At 42.4% G+C, this 18,923-nt stretch overlaps 1 protein-coding gene across 3 annotated transcripts in view; it reads left to right on the forward strand.

Annotated features, from left to right (window-relative positions):
• iqsec1b (IQ motif and Sec7 domain ArfGEF 1b) overlaps positions 1–18,923 on the forward strand; it is a 287,807-nt gene that overhangs the window by 98,134 nt on the left and 170,750 nt on the right. For 2 of the 3 annotated variants that reach the window (XM_039612111.1, XM_039612116.1), the window contains exon 3: positions 14,020–14,127. The exons of the other annotated variant lie outside the window; for it this stretch is intronic. In XM_039612111.1, coding sequence (XP_039468045.1) covers positions 14,020–14,127 — 108 coding nt within the window. The remainder of the gene's footprint in view (positions 1–14,019; positions 14,128–18,923) is intronic. 3 annotated transcript variants of the gene reach the window in all.

Raw genomic sequence — 18,923 nt, forward strand, 5'->3', positions numbered from 1 at the left:
CACAGACAACCATTCACACTCACATTTTACACCTTCGGGGAATTTAAAAGACCAATTAGCCTGTTTACTTATTTATTAGGACAGTCATTGTGCCTCAGTGGAACTTCCTGTGCATGGCTCCTGACCATGCCATTGTAGCGCTGCTATGTTGTTCTCATTGCTCTGCTATAGTACTTGGCAACTCTTTTGAATGTACTATGCTAGAATTTCCCTTTCCTTGCTCAGTTTCTGGTCTATGACTTTTTTGCCATGATAGAGAAGTGATATAAATAGTAATGGTTTCACATCACCTCATTTCTGTAATGCAGTATATGGAAATGAGACTGCTTCATATTCCTTCATTTTACTGTTGATACCAATCTTCCTTTCTTATTGCTTTCATGAAGGACTCTTCAAACCCCCTGCTGCCTCTACATGACAATTTAATGAGCGCCCCGAGTAACAAACTCAAATTTTGTTTGTTGCCTTTGTTGGGAAGGTAAAATTGTGACGCTCACTAATAATGTGAGTATAACCTGAAGTGGAATCCACGAGTGTTCTAACACCCTCAGTGTTTTGACATGCTGAGGTTAAGAAATGGATTCGTAGTCAGAGTTATCCCGGAGATTATTTTGTAACAATAATATATGGCACACCAGCTTTTCAGCCTCAGCTTCCTTTCGTCTAATTGCCGTACCACACTGCCTTTTGTCTGCAACAGATGGTAATATCCATGAAATTAAAGCTACCCAGATAGTGTGATGGATTCCATTTCTTGTGCTTTTTAACTTTTTTGTCCTTTATCTGATTTCAAACTGCTAATAGGAAGGATGTGGGCCCTTCATTTAAAGCCCCGTATTTCCAGTTTTTACTAGATGTGAAAGCATGTTATTTTTTTTACCTTGTGACTCAGCGTATGTGTGTGTGTGTTGCCATGTAAATGGTTTTACGATCCTAGAGATGTCTGTTGTTGCATGAACTACCAAAGGGGATATTTTGGTAGGTAAGCAGTCACCAGCATTTTTTTTTTAAATAAATTGTCTCCAAGGAAAAACTCTCTACCTGGATTATTCCAGATGTGGATTCCAGAGGTTTGTTTTTCATAGTTTCATGTCATTCAGCTTTAAATTACAAATAGGTTGAATTTATTTATTTATTCATGTTTAATTTACATGTATCTCTCCATTATATTGCATTGCTCTATTTGCTTTTCTCTTTTGTCTTTATATAATCTTAACCTTCAATATTCACTGCTTTTCTCGCTCTCACTTGCCTGTCACCTACTCTCTCTGCCCTGTCAGCAGCTTCATGGTTTTCTCTCTCCCTCTCTCATTACTCAAGCACTCCACCACACTGAGCATAAAAGAATATCAGTAAACAAGTGGTGTTTTTCTTCATGATGTTCAGGAATGGATTACTCTCTATTTCTGACCTGAATGACAATGATTATTAAATCAGGAAACACTGACTCATCTCTTTCACTACTATATAGCCTACTTCTCTCGTCTGACAGCTTCTCGTTCCTCGGTGCTCTCAGATTCTTTTTCTTTTCTACAGCTGTCCAGGAAACTGATGAATGTCAATGCCACCCATCCTCTCACTCACTCTGAATGGCTGTGAATGACAACTGACAACTGAAATAACACTGCGCACAATCTATCAAAAACTACTTCTTTCAATAATAAGCAAGTATACGATCTGAACACTCGATATATTCATCTTTCTGGTGTCTACTTAAATTACAGCACAGCATAAATCACTGACATTGTACTCAGACTTCAAGTGAGCTTTCTGACAAATACGACTTAATACATATCTTGTGATTAGTTGGAAATGTTTATGAAAAACCTTGTTAGAGTTAATTACCTTTCAAGCTAACTTGGCTAAGATGGTTAATGTTACTGATGATTTTTACACACACAGGCTCCTCCACCTTCCTCAGATGGAAGGTGGAGGAGCGTAAGGTCTCTAACATCTACCAGCTCCATGATGTCATCATGGAGGAGTGGAAGAGGATTCCAGTGGCACCCTATGAAGCTCTAGTGAACTCCATGACCAACAGAGTTAAGGCAGTGTTGGAAAATAATAGTTGCCACACAAAAAATTGACACTTCGAGCACAGTTTGGACATTTTCACTTAGGGGTGTACTCACTTTTGTTGTCAGCAGTTTAGACGTTAATAGATGTATATTGAGTTATTTAGAGGGGACAGCAAATTTACACTGTTGTACAAGCTGTACACTGACTACTTTACATTGTATCAAAGTGTCATAACTGCAGTGTTGTCCCATGAAAAGATAGAACAAAATATTTACAAAAATGTGAGGGGTGTACTCACTTTTGTGAGATACTATATATCAGGAACTGTGTTGGCACAGTATTGTAGTTCTCAATAGCCCGAGTACAACAGGACCCTCTGGTGTTCCAAGGGTGTCAATTAGCAGAAGTCAGGTCTGTCAGCAGGTCTACTTTTAACCTTCTCTTCTTCCTTTGACCTCCTGCTGTCTCCTTCGTCCCTGGGGTGAGCGCAGGATGAGCCATTTTTAACTTCTTTGACACACCGGGTCACACGGGGTTGATGCATTACATATTATTCCAGCTGAAAAGTTGCTCTGCTGGGAGAAATCCACTGTTTTGTATGCTGACATTGCATTGTGTAAGAAGAAGCACCCCAAGGGTAACTTGGCTGTAGAAGTGGTTATGGACTATCACGTGGCATCAACACACCTGTGTGAGGAAATTTCCCACGGCCATGACTGTGTTCAGCTCTGCTTTGTCTAACTTCTCTAAAACAGCCCTCTTACACTAAAGGCACTCACTGTTAACACCAAAGTCTTGACATCCATACTGTCATGAGAAATGTCAACTTTTGTAAAGCTACCATAACAAGTTACTTTTTAAACAGTGTTTTTAGGCTTCTTGCCTTTGTTAGATTGCTTAAAATTTGAATTGTCATCATGGAACTAAACATGCAGAGACATACAACGACTTGGTTCAGGGCAGGAATGGACTTCTGAAGCAACTCGGACTGTTTTCCTCAGAGAAACTGTGGATGCAAGTTCTAACGTCACTGCAACAGTCCACAGGAACAGCAACATACAGCTCTGCTAATGTGTTAGACAGAGAATGATTAATTGTAAAGGGCTGACTCTTTGACACATTCCGTTTTGTTCAGCGTTCCCCTGAAAGTTGTATGTTATCCTTCATGAACTGCGCTGCCTGACGGGCCGGCATTCCTAATTGTGCTTATGTGTTACGAGGTCTCTGTTTATTTTTCCGTTCCTTGATCTCCTTCTGGGGGATAAGGAGATATAGGCAGTGAATGCACTATGAAGCGATTCTTTGAGCCTGTGGTGGTGACGAACAACACAGCTGAGTGGCCCAGTTGTAAACAAAGATTCCCCAGTAACACAGATTCCAGACGCTCATGCTCGAAAGTGCCATAAACTACAATAATTAATTGAGAGGTTTTCCTCCTTTTTTCCCCCTTCCTCCTTACATGGTAATAACTGGGTAGTAGGCTCCATGAATAATTAAATCTTTGTATTTACTACTGAAGCTTATAAATGTCTCTCCCTCTAGACTCCAGTGATGCAAAGCTGATGAGAGAAAAGAGATGGCGAGAAAAATAGTGGGAGGCACACCACAGCAAAGCTGATTTCCAAAAGCCTCATGCTGAATCAGGAAAGGTTAATTGGATTCTTTCAATATTTCACTCTGTCAGATTAATCACCATTTTTACAAATTTCACTTCTAGTGAAAACAATAATCTGATCTTGTCATAATCAGCACACGTCAATATTTTAAATCTATCAGGACATGAGTTCCCTGTTGTGTAAGAGCATTTGCCTTAGAAAACACAAACCCATAGACTAAAAGAACATCAGGATATCCGACATTAGAGAGCTGTGGCCCTCTTGTTTGAGTAATACCATTAGTAAGCATGCTTACGGCTCATCTAGAGGGAAGAAAAAGATTTGGATTTTGTTATTATGTAAAGGAAAACCGCTTAAACCTGTTGTTTGAGTAGCACAGCAAACAGCAGACTCTGTGTTACATAACTAGCGGATGTTACTCATCCAACAGGAACAAGTTAAGAAGTCACAGTGGGGTTTTTTTTGTTATTGTTGTTGTTTTTTCCCCCGAAGACTGTGCCATCACACGCCCATGATAAAGTTCTTGTGTCCCGTGTGCTGCAGCAGGGCTCGGACACCACCACCACCACAGATGGTGCTGGATCTGCCACGGTGCAGCAGTGTTTCCAGAGGAGCTGACCTTGTTGTACTGTGCTGATTAAGAGAGGGAGCGTACAGTATTGACTCCTCACCGACACCATTACCAGTGGAACCTGACCCCCAACCTCCCACACCCTCCTCCTCTCCCTGCTCTCTTCTCCCTCAGGAAACCAAATGTAGATGATTGGGGGGGGTTTTTTGTACAGTCAGTGTGGCTGCAGAGATGCATGACCCTGAAAGTAAATAACTCACTGACACCAGTGCTCGTTGCCTCTGCAGTGGGGGATGGGACAGGTCACTTTCAAAATATGCAACTGCTGTAACATGCTCCACCCGTGTTTGGAGACCTTAGACTGTATAAAAACACAGTGGGCTCACAAAATATCGTGGTTGTAGCTGTATAGTGATTAGTAACAATAATACATTGCATTTACAGACAAATGTAATGATGCAGTGTGCCTGTTTTATAGTACAGACACACTGCATGTGGTCAGTGGGAGAAGTCAATGAGAGAATCTAATCATCATCATCAACTTATATTTTAATAGATGTCTGCTACACTGTAACCTAAGCCTGACCATAAAAACCATGTCTGGTGTGTAGCAGTCCAACATACGGTGTGTCATTGTAAACACCACAGTACTGCAAACTAACCAGAGTGGTTTGGACTACACTGTACTATAAAGGTTTGATGCAGTTTGAATAACATTAATTTACTTTATTTATTTTTTGCAAGATGTTTTACAAAACATAATTCAGCAGAAAGTATCAGTTTTTGATTTAAAACCTTTAAAATAAATTAGGACGGTAAGATTTTAATTTCGCATTTGCTAAATTTCACCGGCTGAGCAGTGCTTATCTTTGCAATAGCCTATCCCACTTTTACAACTTTCTCCATCTCTCAGTGTTACACATTCATCTTTTTTTTCTCTCCCTGGGTAACACAGCAACTGCACGTTAGCTAGTGAAAAACTGCACAGAAACAGTTTTTGTGTTTAGTAATATTTCTTCAGCTGCTTGAAAAGCTGTGTTTGAAATTACCTGCAACTTAAGATGCTACTCCTCTTTACTAGCATTAGCTTGTTGCTGAAACACCAGCTGTAGCTTTAAATCTGTACCATGAACACATCACAGGGATAAAAAGAAAAAAAGGATCTGTTGAGAGTGTAAGTGGGTCATGAGATGCTTTTATTTATTTATTTATTTTTTATCTCTGAGCAAAGTATCTCCATACCATCATGAAAAAAAGATCATTAGACAGTAATATACATTAAATGTCTATCAGTTTTATTGCTCATTGACGGAAGGGGGCAGAACACTGTTCCAGATCATTTCAGGCAACTTTAACCTCTCCATTATATATTGTTATTATTAGATTCACCAATATCATAGAGATTTTATTGACCATTTGATTCATTGGTTTTTTTTCCCAGTTATGTCTTTATTTGCCTGATGTTAAACATTTTAGAGGTCCACAGAATTTAGATAACTGACTTTTAGGCAGTTTAACTTTTACAAAAAACATTATTTCATTATTTTACAGTCTATCCATCCATCCATCCATCTTCATCCGCTTTATCCGAGGCCGGGTCATGGGGCAGCAGCCTAAGCAGAGAAGCCCAGACCTCCCTCTCCCCAGCCACCTCCTCCAGCTTATCCGGGGAACACTAATGCGTTCCCAGGCCAGCCGAGAGATATAATCTCTCCAGCGTGTCCTGGGTCTGCCCTGGGCCTCCTCCCGGTGGGACATGCCCGAACACCTCACCCAGGAGGCGCCCAGGAGGCATCCTTGTCAGATGCCCGAACCACCTCAACTGGCTCCTTTCGATGTGGAGGAGCAGCGGCTCTACTCTGAGCCCCTCCCGGATGGCCGAACTTCTCACCCTATCTCTAAGGGAGGGCCAGCCACCCTTCGGAGGAAGCTCATTTCTGCCGCTTGTATCCGCGATCTCGTTCTTTTCGGTCACTACCCACAGCTCGTGGCCATAGGTGAGGGTAGGGACGAGATCGACCGGTAAATTGAGAGCTTCGCTTACACTCAGCTCCCTCTTCACCACGACGGACCGGTGCAGCGTCCGCATCACTGCAGCCGCAGCACCAATCCGTCTGTCGATCTCCGGCTCCTTCTCCCATCACTCGCGAACAAGACCCCGAGATACTTGAACTCCTCCACTTGGGGCAGGAACTCATCCCCGACCCGGAGTGGGCACTCCACCCTTTTCCGGCTGAGAACCATGGCCTCAGATTTGGAGGTGCTGATCCTCATTCCCGCTGCTTCACACTCGGCTGCGAACCATTCCAGTGCGAGCTGGAGGCCTTCACCTGATGAAGCCAACAGAACCACATCATCCGCAAAAAGCAGAGATGAGATTCTGAGGCCACCGGCGAAAAGCCCTCCGCCACTTGGCTGCACCTAGAAATCCTGTCCATAAAAATTATGAACAGAACCGGTGACAAAGGGCAGCCCTGGCGGAGCCCATCACCCACCGAACGAGTCCGACTTATTGCCGGCAATGCGAACCAAACTCTTGCAACGGTTGTATACGGATCGAATGGCCCGTAGCAATGGGCCAGACACCCCATACTCCCCGCAACACCTCCCACAGGACACCCCGAGGGACACGGTCGAATGCCTTCTCCAAGTCCACAAAACACATGTAGACTGGTTGGGCAAACTCCCATGCACCCTCAAGTATCCTTGAGAGGATAAAGAGCTGGTCCAGTGTTCCGCGACCAGGACGAAAACCGCATTGTTCCTCCTGTATCCGAGGTTCGACTAGCGGACGAACTCTCCTTTCCAGCACCCTGGCATAGACTTTCCCAGGGAGGCTGAGGAGTGTGATCCCCTGTAGTTGGAACACACCCTCCGGTCTCCCTTCTTAAAGATGGGGACCACCACCCCGGTCTGCCAGTCCAGGGTACCGCCCCTGATCTCCACACAACATTGTAGAGGCGTGTCAACCAGGACAGCCCTACAACGTCCCAGAGCCTTCAGGAACTCGGGCGGACCTCATCAACACCAGGGCTCTGCCACCAAGGAGTTGTTTAACTGCCTCAGTGACCTCGCCCCGGAAATTGGCGGGTCATTCCCTCATCCCCAGACTCTGCTTCCTCCTCGGAAGACGTGTCAGTGGGATTAAGGAGGTCCTCAGTATTCCTTCCACCGCCTGGCAATTTTCTCAGTCGACGCCAGCAGCGCCCGCCAGCACTATACACAGTGCAGGTAGAGCACCGCTTTCCCCTCCTGAGACGCCTGACGGTTTGCCAGAATCTCTTCGAGGCAGTCCGAAAGTCTTTTTCCATGGCCTCCCGAACTCCTCCCACACCCGAGTTTTTGCTTCAGCCACTGCCCGAGCCGCATTCCGCTTGGCCTGTCGATACCTGTCGGCTGCTTCCGGAGTCCCACAGGCTAACCAAGCCCGATAGGACTCCTTTCTTCAGCCTGGTGGCTCCCTTCACCTCTGGTGTCCACCATTTGGTTGGGGGTTACCACCACGGCAGGCACCAACCACCTTGCGGCGCAGCTCACTGCAGCAGCTTCGGCAATGGAGACGCTGAACATGGTCCATTCGGACTCAATGTCCCCAGTCTCCCTCGGAATGCTGTTGAAGCTCTGCCGGAGGTGTGCGTTGAAGATCTCACGGACTGGGGCCTCTGCTGACGCTCCCAGCACACCCTCACTACACGCTTAGGTGCACCGGGTCTGTCCAGCGTCCTCCCCGCCACCTGATCCAACTCACCACCAGGTGGTGATCAGTTGACAGCTCAGCCCCTCTCTTTACCCGAGTGTCCAGAACATATGGTCGCAGGTCTGGTGATACGATTACAAAATTTTACAGTCTATTCACTATTATATGCTACGACAGTGAGTAGCCTTTAATAAAACATCTGATTATCTCATTATACTACTTTATGACAGATGACAGCAGCCAGCAACCAACCCTTACATAGTAGGCAGTGATGTTCAACCTGACTTTGTACTTATATAATTTATGAAACAATAAATGAATATTCTGCCACAGTAGACATCTACATGTCAGATTTAGACTGACTTCCAGTTTGAGTTAATAAATGTGTGAAAGCATCTCTGTAAGCTCTGTAAATTTGTTCTACAAATTCTTGGATTGTAAGCTCTCATTTCTGAATGATCCAGTGAATAATTGGTGTGGTTAGGGTTGATATTTTCACATTGGAGCGTGCTTACTCCGCTATATGGACCCAGCACAGCAGCGGCACTACTGCCTGTAAAGCCAACAACCCGTGTTTATAGTTTCTCCAGAGGTACTTCTTATAACTGCAGGATGCTGCAGGGAGCAGCCCAGTGCATAGCTGCAATTTAATAAGCTGAAAGAATAAGCTGAAGATTTTACATTTGCAGGGAATTCTGATGTCAAGGATCAGGCATGTGGTTGGCACAGTAGGAATATTTCTAGGAGTTCGGGGATTTTTTTCACTCTAAAACAGTGACATTCACATTAAGTTGTGGCTTAATGTGAATTTGAAATCATAGTTGAATGAAACTGACAGTCATTCTTTGCCTTTTAGACTGTTCAATATTGTCAATAAGTTTGTGGTATTTTGGGAAATTTTATTCCTACTGAGGATAAATAATAAACTAGCACTGATTGGAACAGGAGGAAGGAATCCCCCCACCATTTTCATCTAAAGTGAAGTACATGTATAATCCAGTCATCTAAATAATGGGTAGTTTTGATTATATATTTCAGTGCTTTTAACTTGGATAAGCTTGTCGTTTTGTATATTTGATGATAGCTGTATAGCAAAAGAGTGTAATGAAAAACTCTCAGGAAAAAACCATTCCTGGCAGAACCATTCGTACTGTAACACAATATCTGGCTTATTTAGTGTCTGGTAAGTAGTGTGAAAAAATGACCTATCACTTTAACAGTACTTCTGTATTATTTTGCAATTCTAAACTTAGACTTGTGGTATTTTGAGGAGGTGTTCATAGCAGTGGGTCTTTCCTCAAATCTGAACCAGTGTGTATGTATGTATTGATTGTGATTGTGTGGGTCTGTAAATGATTATCTAGCATATCCCCCAATTACTGCGCTCAATTAGTCCTTGAAACCACTTTGTAAGACTTTTGGTAGTTTACAGGTTTTGGGAGGAAGTGTTTAGCGATTGCAGAACCTGCATTCCTGTGATAACAGAAGGCTTATGTGGGAGGCAGTGGGAAATCTTCCTCCAGGACTTAACCTCCACGGAGGAGAGATTATTACTGGCAGCTCCAGGTCACAGAAGACCACAACCCATTTGTCCTGTAGGGCATGTTTATCCACACAGCACACTACTGTGCTGCTTTACATTTTACACAGGGTCTTCCAATCACAAGTGCAGTGCCTTCAGAGGATTAGAGCTGGGCGATAGAACGATAACGATATGTATTGCGAAATAACTTTTTCTCGATAGAAAAATTAAACTATTGCGATAGACCTCATCTCTCTTGTCCTCTTAAAAAAAAGAAAAACAGAACAGCCAATCCAAATTAAGTAGCGCAGAGCCGAACCAATCACAGCCGCAGCGTCACGTCACGTGACTTGTTACGTACAGCACAAGCGCCAAGGCGCACATGTGTATTTGTTTTTGCAGCCGTGCAGCCCGGGTAATGGAGGAAATGAGTTTGCCGACTAGAGAAAAATCAACCGAGAGCGTGAGCGAAGGTTACCGAAGAAAAAACAGATGATGGTTCCAATGCCGGAGAGATTGTCGAACGGAAGGGCCACAGAAGTTCCGTAGTGTGAAGGTATTTCGGCTATTTCAAGTCTGACAAAAACAGAGTAGCGCGCACTGTAAATTGTGCCGAAAGCAAGTCTGGAAATACAATAAAGCGGTGCATGCTCAATCTCTGACTGAAAGCGCTGATTCGTCATTCGGCTTTTGTCAGACTAAAGTAACTGTTAAAACTGTTTGAAAAGCTAAGCTATACAACAAGGAGAGATTGAGAATTTCCTTTTAGTTCTCAGTTTATTTGATATTGACAAAAGTTAGTCAATTTTGTCTGTTCTTCTGTAAAACGACCTAAGATTTATTTTTAGAATTAATATTTTGTTTCTAAGTGGAATTGACAATTTAGTTTTGTCTGTTTTGTTTGTTCTATTTTGAAACTTAAACGCTTTAGCGGCTGCCTTTTGTGTAGTTTGCAATATTTGCCTTTATTTATCTGAAACTGAAGTCTCATGTTCCTTAAGTACATCTACCCTGTTGAACTTATTATGGGAAATAAATATTTAAATTAAAACAAGCTGCTAATTATTTCACATTTTACTTGTGAGCAACGGCACATTTAAATCTTACAAATATAGTTATTTGGCTTATATCGTGATATATATCGTTATCGCCTGAAATGAAAAAAACATATCGTGATATGAAAAAATCTTATATCGCCCAGGGTCTCTGTCTGAGACATCATGCAGAAACTCTTGCTGCGAAGCAAAGCTTTGAAGAAATTATGTGCACTGTTTGATGCCTTTGTGTGACGGTGCAGCTGCATTTAAAAAAAAAAAAAGATCAACCTCCTGCATCATTCACAAGTTAGAACTTGCAGTTCATGATACTGTAAAACATTACAGAATCATTTTTTAACTCTCCAACTGGAAAGTGTGCTGCTGATCTCAGTAAATGAACAAGGTCGCCTCCTTCCCTGTAGGGAGATTTGCAAAAGAATGTAAAACACATCCGCAGAAAAAGTCGGTCGTCAAAGCTGACTGTTTTCTAAGTTAGATGTGTAGGAATCTACCACAGTGGAATATCTGTTTATGATCACATTAATGATCAAGGAACTGACCTTCCAACCCATTGTTCATTCAGTAGTGTTAGTTTCAGTCATTGTGCAAATGTACTGTTTATAAGGTTGGGGAAACCTGCAGTCCGCTGAGACTGAAGAAGTCACCTGGATGATGATGAAACGCTATGTCCAGATGAACAAAATCAACTTTGGGGGATTTGCTTACCTGGATGATTGAACATGCATCAAGACAAATATTTATTTAGCTTTATTTAGGAATCCTATTGAACCTATCCTATATCCTATTAAACCATTATTGGTATTCCTCACATACAGTCTTGTGCTAATATCAAGCTGATCAAAGCAAATTTTTTATGCTTGTTTATGTATCAGCCTTATAAAAATAGCTCTTGAAGTTAATTCTGCCTAAGCTCAAAGGTTTACAAGTTCATCAAGCCCAACCTAATTTGCTGCATTCCATTTAAGCATCAGTTCTGCGTTTGCACTGCTGCTTACAGAGCTCTTTTGACACCAGAAAATGTTCTGTTTCTGCGTGATTGATGCATGTGGGAGTATCAGACAGTGTAAAGAGATAGGAAAATATCAGTCCCCAAAGAATGACTTTGCAAGGACTTAAAAAAAAAGAACATAGCACATTTTATTCTCAGAACTTGGGAAAGTCTTTAAAATCCCTCTGTGAGGTAAACCTCCCTTGAAAGTACATTTGCTACGTTTGGAGGTCGGGACTTGTGAGTGTACAGTGTGAACAGGCTCAGTACTGTCAGCAGACCAGGCATGTCCTCAGCATCCGATAGCAGTACATTATCTAGAGGACCAGTTGGCATCAGTCCTCACTGTAAGGGATTCAATGACAAGTGTCTGCTGGTTCCATTTCTCAGCTAGGTGCAGCAATTAGACACCGAGGGGAGATGTATAGCTGGTTTATTTATGGGCAGTATACTATTCGCCCCGATGGCTGGCTCCTGATCCCACCTTGCCTCCTCACTCCTCATTGTTTAGCAAAGCCTTGACTTGACTCTCTGGGATCCTGCAAGGTTATTTGCACAAAAACATTTTGTGAAAAACATGCTCTATGAACAAGTTTATGCTCTTTGAAATGAAAGACATATAAATAACACTTTTCTAGTGTTACTGGCCATTCAGAGTGCTCTATACTTCAGGCCACATTATACAATCAAACAACACTTTATCGATTTTGCATCCACACCTACGAATAATTTAGAATCCCCAGTTAATCTAACATGCACACCAGAGCTGCATGTAAAAGAAACAAGCACAGAGAGAACACTGTTGTTAAGATGATTGTGCTAATCAGCACAACACCATGCCGCCCAAAGTGTCCTTGCTCTATGATGTCATTGTTGCTTGGTGGATTTCAGAATTTTTTTTTATTTCAACCCACCAATTCCAAAATCCTATTTCAGTTATAAGAACATGATCTCAATCTGCCCAGTTCAACTGAGTTGTTACATGTACCTCAGAGAAATATCAGACTTTTGACTTATTAGACCTGTCCTTTCATAAATGCATCCCAGCTAATATATTGTAATGTAATATAAATTAGGCAAAGTATTGCCACATCAATTTCAGTCATATCAGTACCATCCTGCATTTGTCCCTTGCTAACATTTTTTGTAAACCAGGTTAAACAGTTCAGGTACTGGGTAGTTTGCTTGCTATGATGATTTAAAGACACACTTTATGCAGTCACATCAGTTAGCATTAACACCCACATGGGGAGGAAAACATAACCGACAAATGGGCCAAAGAGAAGACTGGTGTTCATGTCTTGTGTAAAACGTGAGCTTGTCATGATTTATTATATTTAGATTTTGCTGGTGAGTTGTTGTTTTTTTGTTCATTTTATTTTTCAGACACATTTTGGTTTAGTTTAGGAATCAAAACCTGCCTGGTTAGATTTAGGAAGAGATAAGTAATCTAAGCAAACACTTTCTTGATGATTTTATAGTCTCAGTTGCTAGTTTTAAGTCTCCCATCAGAGTTTCCCTGTCTGATCCAAACCTTGCTTGTCATGTTTGGTGTGAAAACTCCAAGATGGTGACGGCCAAAAAAGCCACTCAGCTCGTGGCTTAATGACAGGATTTCACTAAGCAATGCATGATGCAGTGGATACGTTCATCTTTTCTATTTACAGCGAAATTCGACCTTTTTCACAATGTTAACCACGCGTTAGAAATCCTGAAGGTGAACTTCCTCCTCTGTACTTTAGGCACAGACTCCTGGAAAGAACTGAAACAATCATCATTTATTTATAAAATGAGCAGTTCGGTGTGTGTGTGTGTGTGTGTGCATGAGATACAGTGGGTTTATACAAGATGTACAAAGATGTTCTTGGTGAAAATAGCCACAGATGATGACTTTGTAAAATGGATATGAAAGTGATTCTAATTTAAATATGACACTTCACAACTCCTCAGGTTTCCGTACGTAGAGCACCTTTAAATCATTTTCTTAAAATATGACTAAATTGGTAATAACTACAGACAGTAACTGACACTTCAGATTGGAGCTATGAAGGTCATTGATGCTAACAGTGTAGATAATACATAGTAATTGAACCCGCTTCCTCTTGTCTTCGTCTTCCTTCCTGTCCTCTGGTATCGTCTCACGTTACTCTCAGCCTGGTACATTTCGATCACGCCTCAGCTCCTGCCTCCCTCCTCCTCCTCCTCTTCTTCCTCTCTCTGCTCTCTACCTGGCTCAGAGCTCTGTGTGCTGATTCAGCCCACTGTGCATATATGCGAGTTCTCAGCTCTGATTCGAAGGAATTAAAATGCTGCAGGCAGTGGACTGAAGTAATCTCTCTTTCTGCCAAGCACAACATTCAGCTCGGCGGGAGTGAGCGGGCTGCCCTTCTTGCTATACAGTACGCCACAGTTCATGCTGCAACATGTCATCGCCCATGCATCACTTGCTGTCTGGTTCTGAGTGAAAATGTGCTGCTATAATTTCTTGAACTTCACAAAATGTGCATTATGAACCACTTCAACATGCCTCTCTCTTTTTATGTTGCAGGCGGCACGCCTCATTGCCCGTAGAAGTCTCTGAGATCCCTCTAAACCTTTTTGCCCCTCCAAGTAGAAGGAGTTACCCCTGTCGCAAATGGAAGTCTGCATCTTTTGGGTAAATTGAAGGGTTTTGCTGTTGTTTTTTTAACTATTTATCAGCCCAAGAATTTCTAAGCCCATTTTCTGACAGTCTGTCTCCATTACAGCTGTTTCTGTCCTGGTGGTAGTCCATACAGTTTTTATCAGCCTGATAAAACATCTCATTTCTGATCTTCCCATTCCCCATTCTGCTTTTCAGTGTTTGTCAGTCATTTCCGTTTGCTGGTGAAAGCTTCCATCGCCTACTGCGAGCTAGCTTATGGGTGGCCTCCTCAAATCCGCTCAGATAAAAAATGAACAACACCCATTACGACCAGAGCTGCGAAGCTGAAGCTTAGTGGGGTAGTGCACTCCTTTGCAGGATAAAGAGGGAACGCATCTCCCCCTTCCGATGCCTCTCCCCTTCAGTATTGAACAATATGTTCGTAAATGAGTAACAAGCCCTGCTGTTCTAAAACAGATTAGTAGATTATTACAAGCAGCTTGTTTGCATAAAGCAACCTCCAGCATATACAGTGCATGACTGACTGGCTGTCCATTACAGTCCTCCCCACTGTGGATTCTTTTCATTTTTTTTTTCCTTGGAGTTCATTACAGCTGCTCAGTGAGGCCCTGAGAGCTCCTCTGCAAATGAGGAGAGATGGGGAGAGATGAAAACCCTCAGCGAGCTGAGCAGTGGGACACGGGCTTCAAAAGCTTCATGGCAATTTCAAAGGGTTTTTATTCCTGACAGCACCCTAGCTATATCTATGGAATATCCAGCACTGTGCTCGAGAGCGGTTCTAAAGGCAGGTTTGTGGGACAGTGGCAAAGATGAGGTTAAGACACCTCACCTTCTGGGCTTTGGTCTGTAAAAGGAAATAGCGAAAGCCCTGATGATTAATGTTTGCTCACCATGTTTATTGATTCTAATTAGGCATGGTGATGAAGTGAGTACAAAGAATGAGCTCTAAACACTTGTGATTACAGCGAGGTCTTGAGCTGTCCTGCTCTATTAACAAGTGTTTGCCGAGGAACATGAAGAGCAAGTGCACATCAATTACAATTGCCCAGGGAGTTGTGCTCCAAATGAAGTTTGGGTCAAGCTGGAGCTTACAATAAGACGTAGGTGTGCAGACTGGGTAATGAATGCAATTATGTTAAAATTACAGAGAGACATGGTGTCACACTCCTGCAGGTAGAAATCACACTGTGAAGCAATATGCAGCCATATAGCGGATCAGCTTTAGAGACAGATTATTGGCTTTTATATTTGTTGGAAATAAGATTAAGGGTGTCAGCGGCAGGAAAAGGTAACAGCTAGAGATAAGATTACTCCCTTCTTTTGGACTTTGGTAGTCTTGCAGAATCGCTGTGATCCTGCTCTTTCCTCCCCATTATTGCATCTTAAAGCAAATAATAATAAAACTGAAATTGTTTAATAAAAGATTATTACGATTCAAACTGTGAAATCACACAGAGAACTGCTTTCATACTGTGTAGTGCAGAACAGACGGTACTGAATTTTAACAAAGATGGCCAAAGCTGCGTTATGCTTAAAATACGTCTAAGACAGACCTGCTCTTCTCAGTGTACCTGATATTCTTACCTCAGCCCTCGAACCGGTCTCGCTCCGCAATTCAGATCAGCAACACATCCTGCAAAGTCTGCTCCTATTGGTCAGCTCCAAACACCTGAGCGCACACAGCCCACTACTACATTTATCTAGCCAAGGAAGAAATTTAAAGAAGGAAAATGAAAATGGAAATGATTTCATTGAATCCAAAACTGGTACATGCCCCAAAGTACAGGATAAATCATCAAAATGTTCCCAATCTTTGTTCCTGAATTTATTTCTTTGTAGAATAGCATTTTTTTTAATCATTTCTGATATAAAAATTATTTTTGGGAAATTTGATGTACAACCTGTATGAACTGTATCATGTAGGAGAAGCTTAGCATAGGGGAACTGAAGAGTCCATGGGTCAGCACAACTGACCACCAGCTTCAGTTTGCTCTTTTATTTGAGACCTTGCAGCTGTAAATGTGTTGGATTGTGTTCGTTAGTGTAAATGGCTGCCTAGAATTGCATTTGTTTGTGGGTGTTCTGTTCAGACTCACTAATGTGCAGGTGTCCCCCTCCTTGGTAATGTTTAACCAGGCTTTATCTCAGCATATTGCCAATTCTGAAAAAAAAACCCATAGTAATTTTGCATTTGGGAGAAAGCCCAAATCCACAGAGCCACATACTGAAAGACAATGTGTTCGTCTCTCACCATGGTCTGCTTTGTCTTGCTTATTTTTCTCCAGCTCCTTTTGGATGCTTTATGCTTTTTAATGAAAGCTCAGTGAGTGTAACTCCAGGCTTGCAAAGCTGGATGTTACTTGAGTTTTAGGCAACTGTTATGTTTGTTGATACGGTCACTGCCAGTGGAGTTGGGTCCAGGTTACTTCCAGTTTGAGCTCAATCAGATGGTGTGAATCTGACAGCAGGTAGTGATCTGTGTAAATGGTTTTCTGTAAACCTCAATATCCACTTCATCTTTTCCTTCTCTACTATCTGCACTCTCCAGAAAGCACAGTTGGAACCTGATGTCCCTCTGTAGGGTTTTATCAACGTAAAACCCGTTTACATTGAGAACTGCTGATGAACTGGTGATGGCGTCATGTTTTTATTATGTATGGCCTTCAACCAGAGATCCAACAAAAGACTATGCCTGGTCTAGGTTAAGATTCATTTTCTCACTTTGTGCTCTGCTCTTATCATCGCAACATATGCCCGAGTCAGCAACCATTTTGATTCATTGAAGCCTGATGTTTTTTTTATTTATTTGTGTGTGTGTCAGGGTCCTGGGTCTGAGCGACCCAGGGACCCTGTGCTCTGTGTATCAGCAGTGCGTTTATTTACAGTGAGTGGAACAATAACAGTAAATCCCCGTACTCTCCCGTGTCGTGTCCTCTTCCCAGTGCTCGTGTTCCTGTCTCCGGTTCTCCGTGACGAGCACCCCGTGCTCGCTGTCCTCTCGTCTCCCTGCTACTCCTGGGAACATAAGAGAAAGGCAGCTATCAGATACACTATAATGCAGTAGACTTAAACTAGGAGCTGGTTGAGAGACTAACGTGAAGCCACGCAATGATCCAGTGTCGGAGAGAGCTCCACCACACTCTCAAGTAGCTCCTCCGACGAGGCCTGATCAGCTGCAGGTGTGTCACGGTCTTCAGGTGTGGCCAATCACCTGCCAGGGCCACACACACACACACACCTACATACACACATATATCTACAAGCAGGGAGAACGAGGGACAGCAATACCAAAATACATATATTATAATACTAGTCCATAACTGCTCAGGGTCCCTGGGTCGCTCAGACCCAGGAACCCTGACAGTGTGTGTGTGTGTGTGTGTGTGTGTGTGTGTGTGTGTGTGTGTGTGTGTGTGTGTGTGTGAGCGCTATACACTGTGAACATGGTGTGCTGATTGCATTGAAAGTGTTCCAATATTTCCATTAGCTATTAAAGAAACTAAGGTCTTTGCATCAAAAAACTGGATAATTGTGAAAAACAATGAGAATCATAGGAAGTTGTTCCTGTTCTAAAAAAGACAGACTATTTACAAGCTAATCCAAACTGTAAATTAGTGCCTCTAGAGTCTGTGATTTTCAAGTAGGGCCTTTTGCTATGTAACACCAGGCCAAATTTTGTTGGTGGTTTAGTCTCAACCCTAGTATTATGTAGTGTGGGGTGGGAATCACAGAATACTGTAACAAACAATACCAAACCATCAAAATGTGTTGTTGGTGATAGTGATGGTTGTGCACTATTTGTTAATTGCTCACCAGAGAAAGTAATTTTTTACACTACTCAGCATTACTTTCTCGTTACTCTGAACATGTCTTACCGGAAGTGCACCGTCACCTAATTACCAGTTACCAAAATAAACTACAGTTCCACACACCAACACACATCCCTGTCCCAATATGGACACACATACAAGCTTTCTTTTACTATTCATCTATGAACACACGGCCAGCGACACAAAGCTAAGCTTATAATCTACCCAAAGAAACTTCAAAGTGATCATCACTGCAGAAACATGAACAGATAGAAGTGGAGGCTACAAACCTGACCCGTCACTGATTTTGTTGCAATTCAATTTCAATTCAGTTTTATTTATACAGCACCAAATCACAACAACAGTCGCCTCAAGGTGCTTTACATTGTAAGGTAGACCCTACAATAATACATACAGAGAAAAACCCAACAATCATATTTCCCCCTATCAGCAAGCACTTTGGCGACAGTTGGAAGGAAAAACTCCCTTTAACAGGAAGAAACCTCCGGCAGAACCAGGCTCAGGGAGGGGCGGGCCATCTGCTGTGACCGGTTGGACATATTTCTGCTGTAGATCGTTCCACTATTTTCCTCCTCCCGCACATGAACTCAAATCAGCTGATTGTAGCTCGAGTGCGCAGGAAGATAAATACACATTTGTTTGATTTTTTTTTTCCTTTCGTTCTGCCTGTCACACAGATAACTGAAGAACCTTTGTAACACAAGTAACATCATAATTGTTGTTACTTGCTGAAACATAACCGTTCTGATCAACGATGACCCCAACCCTGAACCCTGACCCTATGGTTTGAAGTCAAACAAGAAATATTTTTGTTTTTTCAAAACATGTTAAGAATTTTTCATGTAAAATTGCCAAGAGAGTGAGATTGATTTCCAGAGTGTTAAGCAGGTATATCACCACCACCCCACTAACATCTCTCTCTGCACTTCAAGCAACATTCTTATCTTTGACTTTAAATGTTAATTTGTTCCCATGCCT

The sequence above is a fragment of the Oreochromis aureus genome, linkage group 5 (genome assembly GCF_013358895.1).
Source record: "Oreochromis aureus strain Israel breed Guangdong linkage group 5, ZZ_aureus, whole genome shotgun sequence".
In the NCBI taxonomy this organism is placed as follows: Eukaryota; Metazoa; Chordata; class Actinopteri; order Cichliformes; family Cichlidae; genus Oreochromis; species Oreochromis aureus.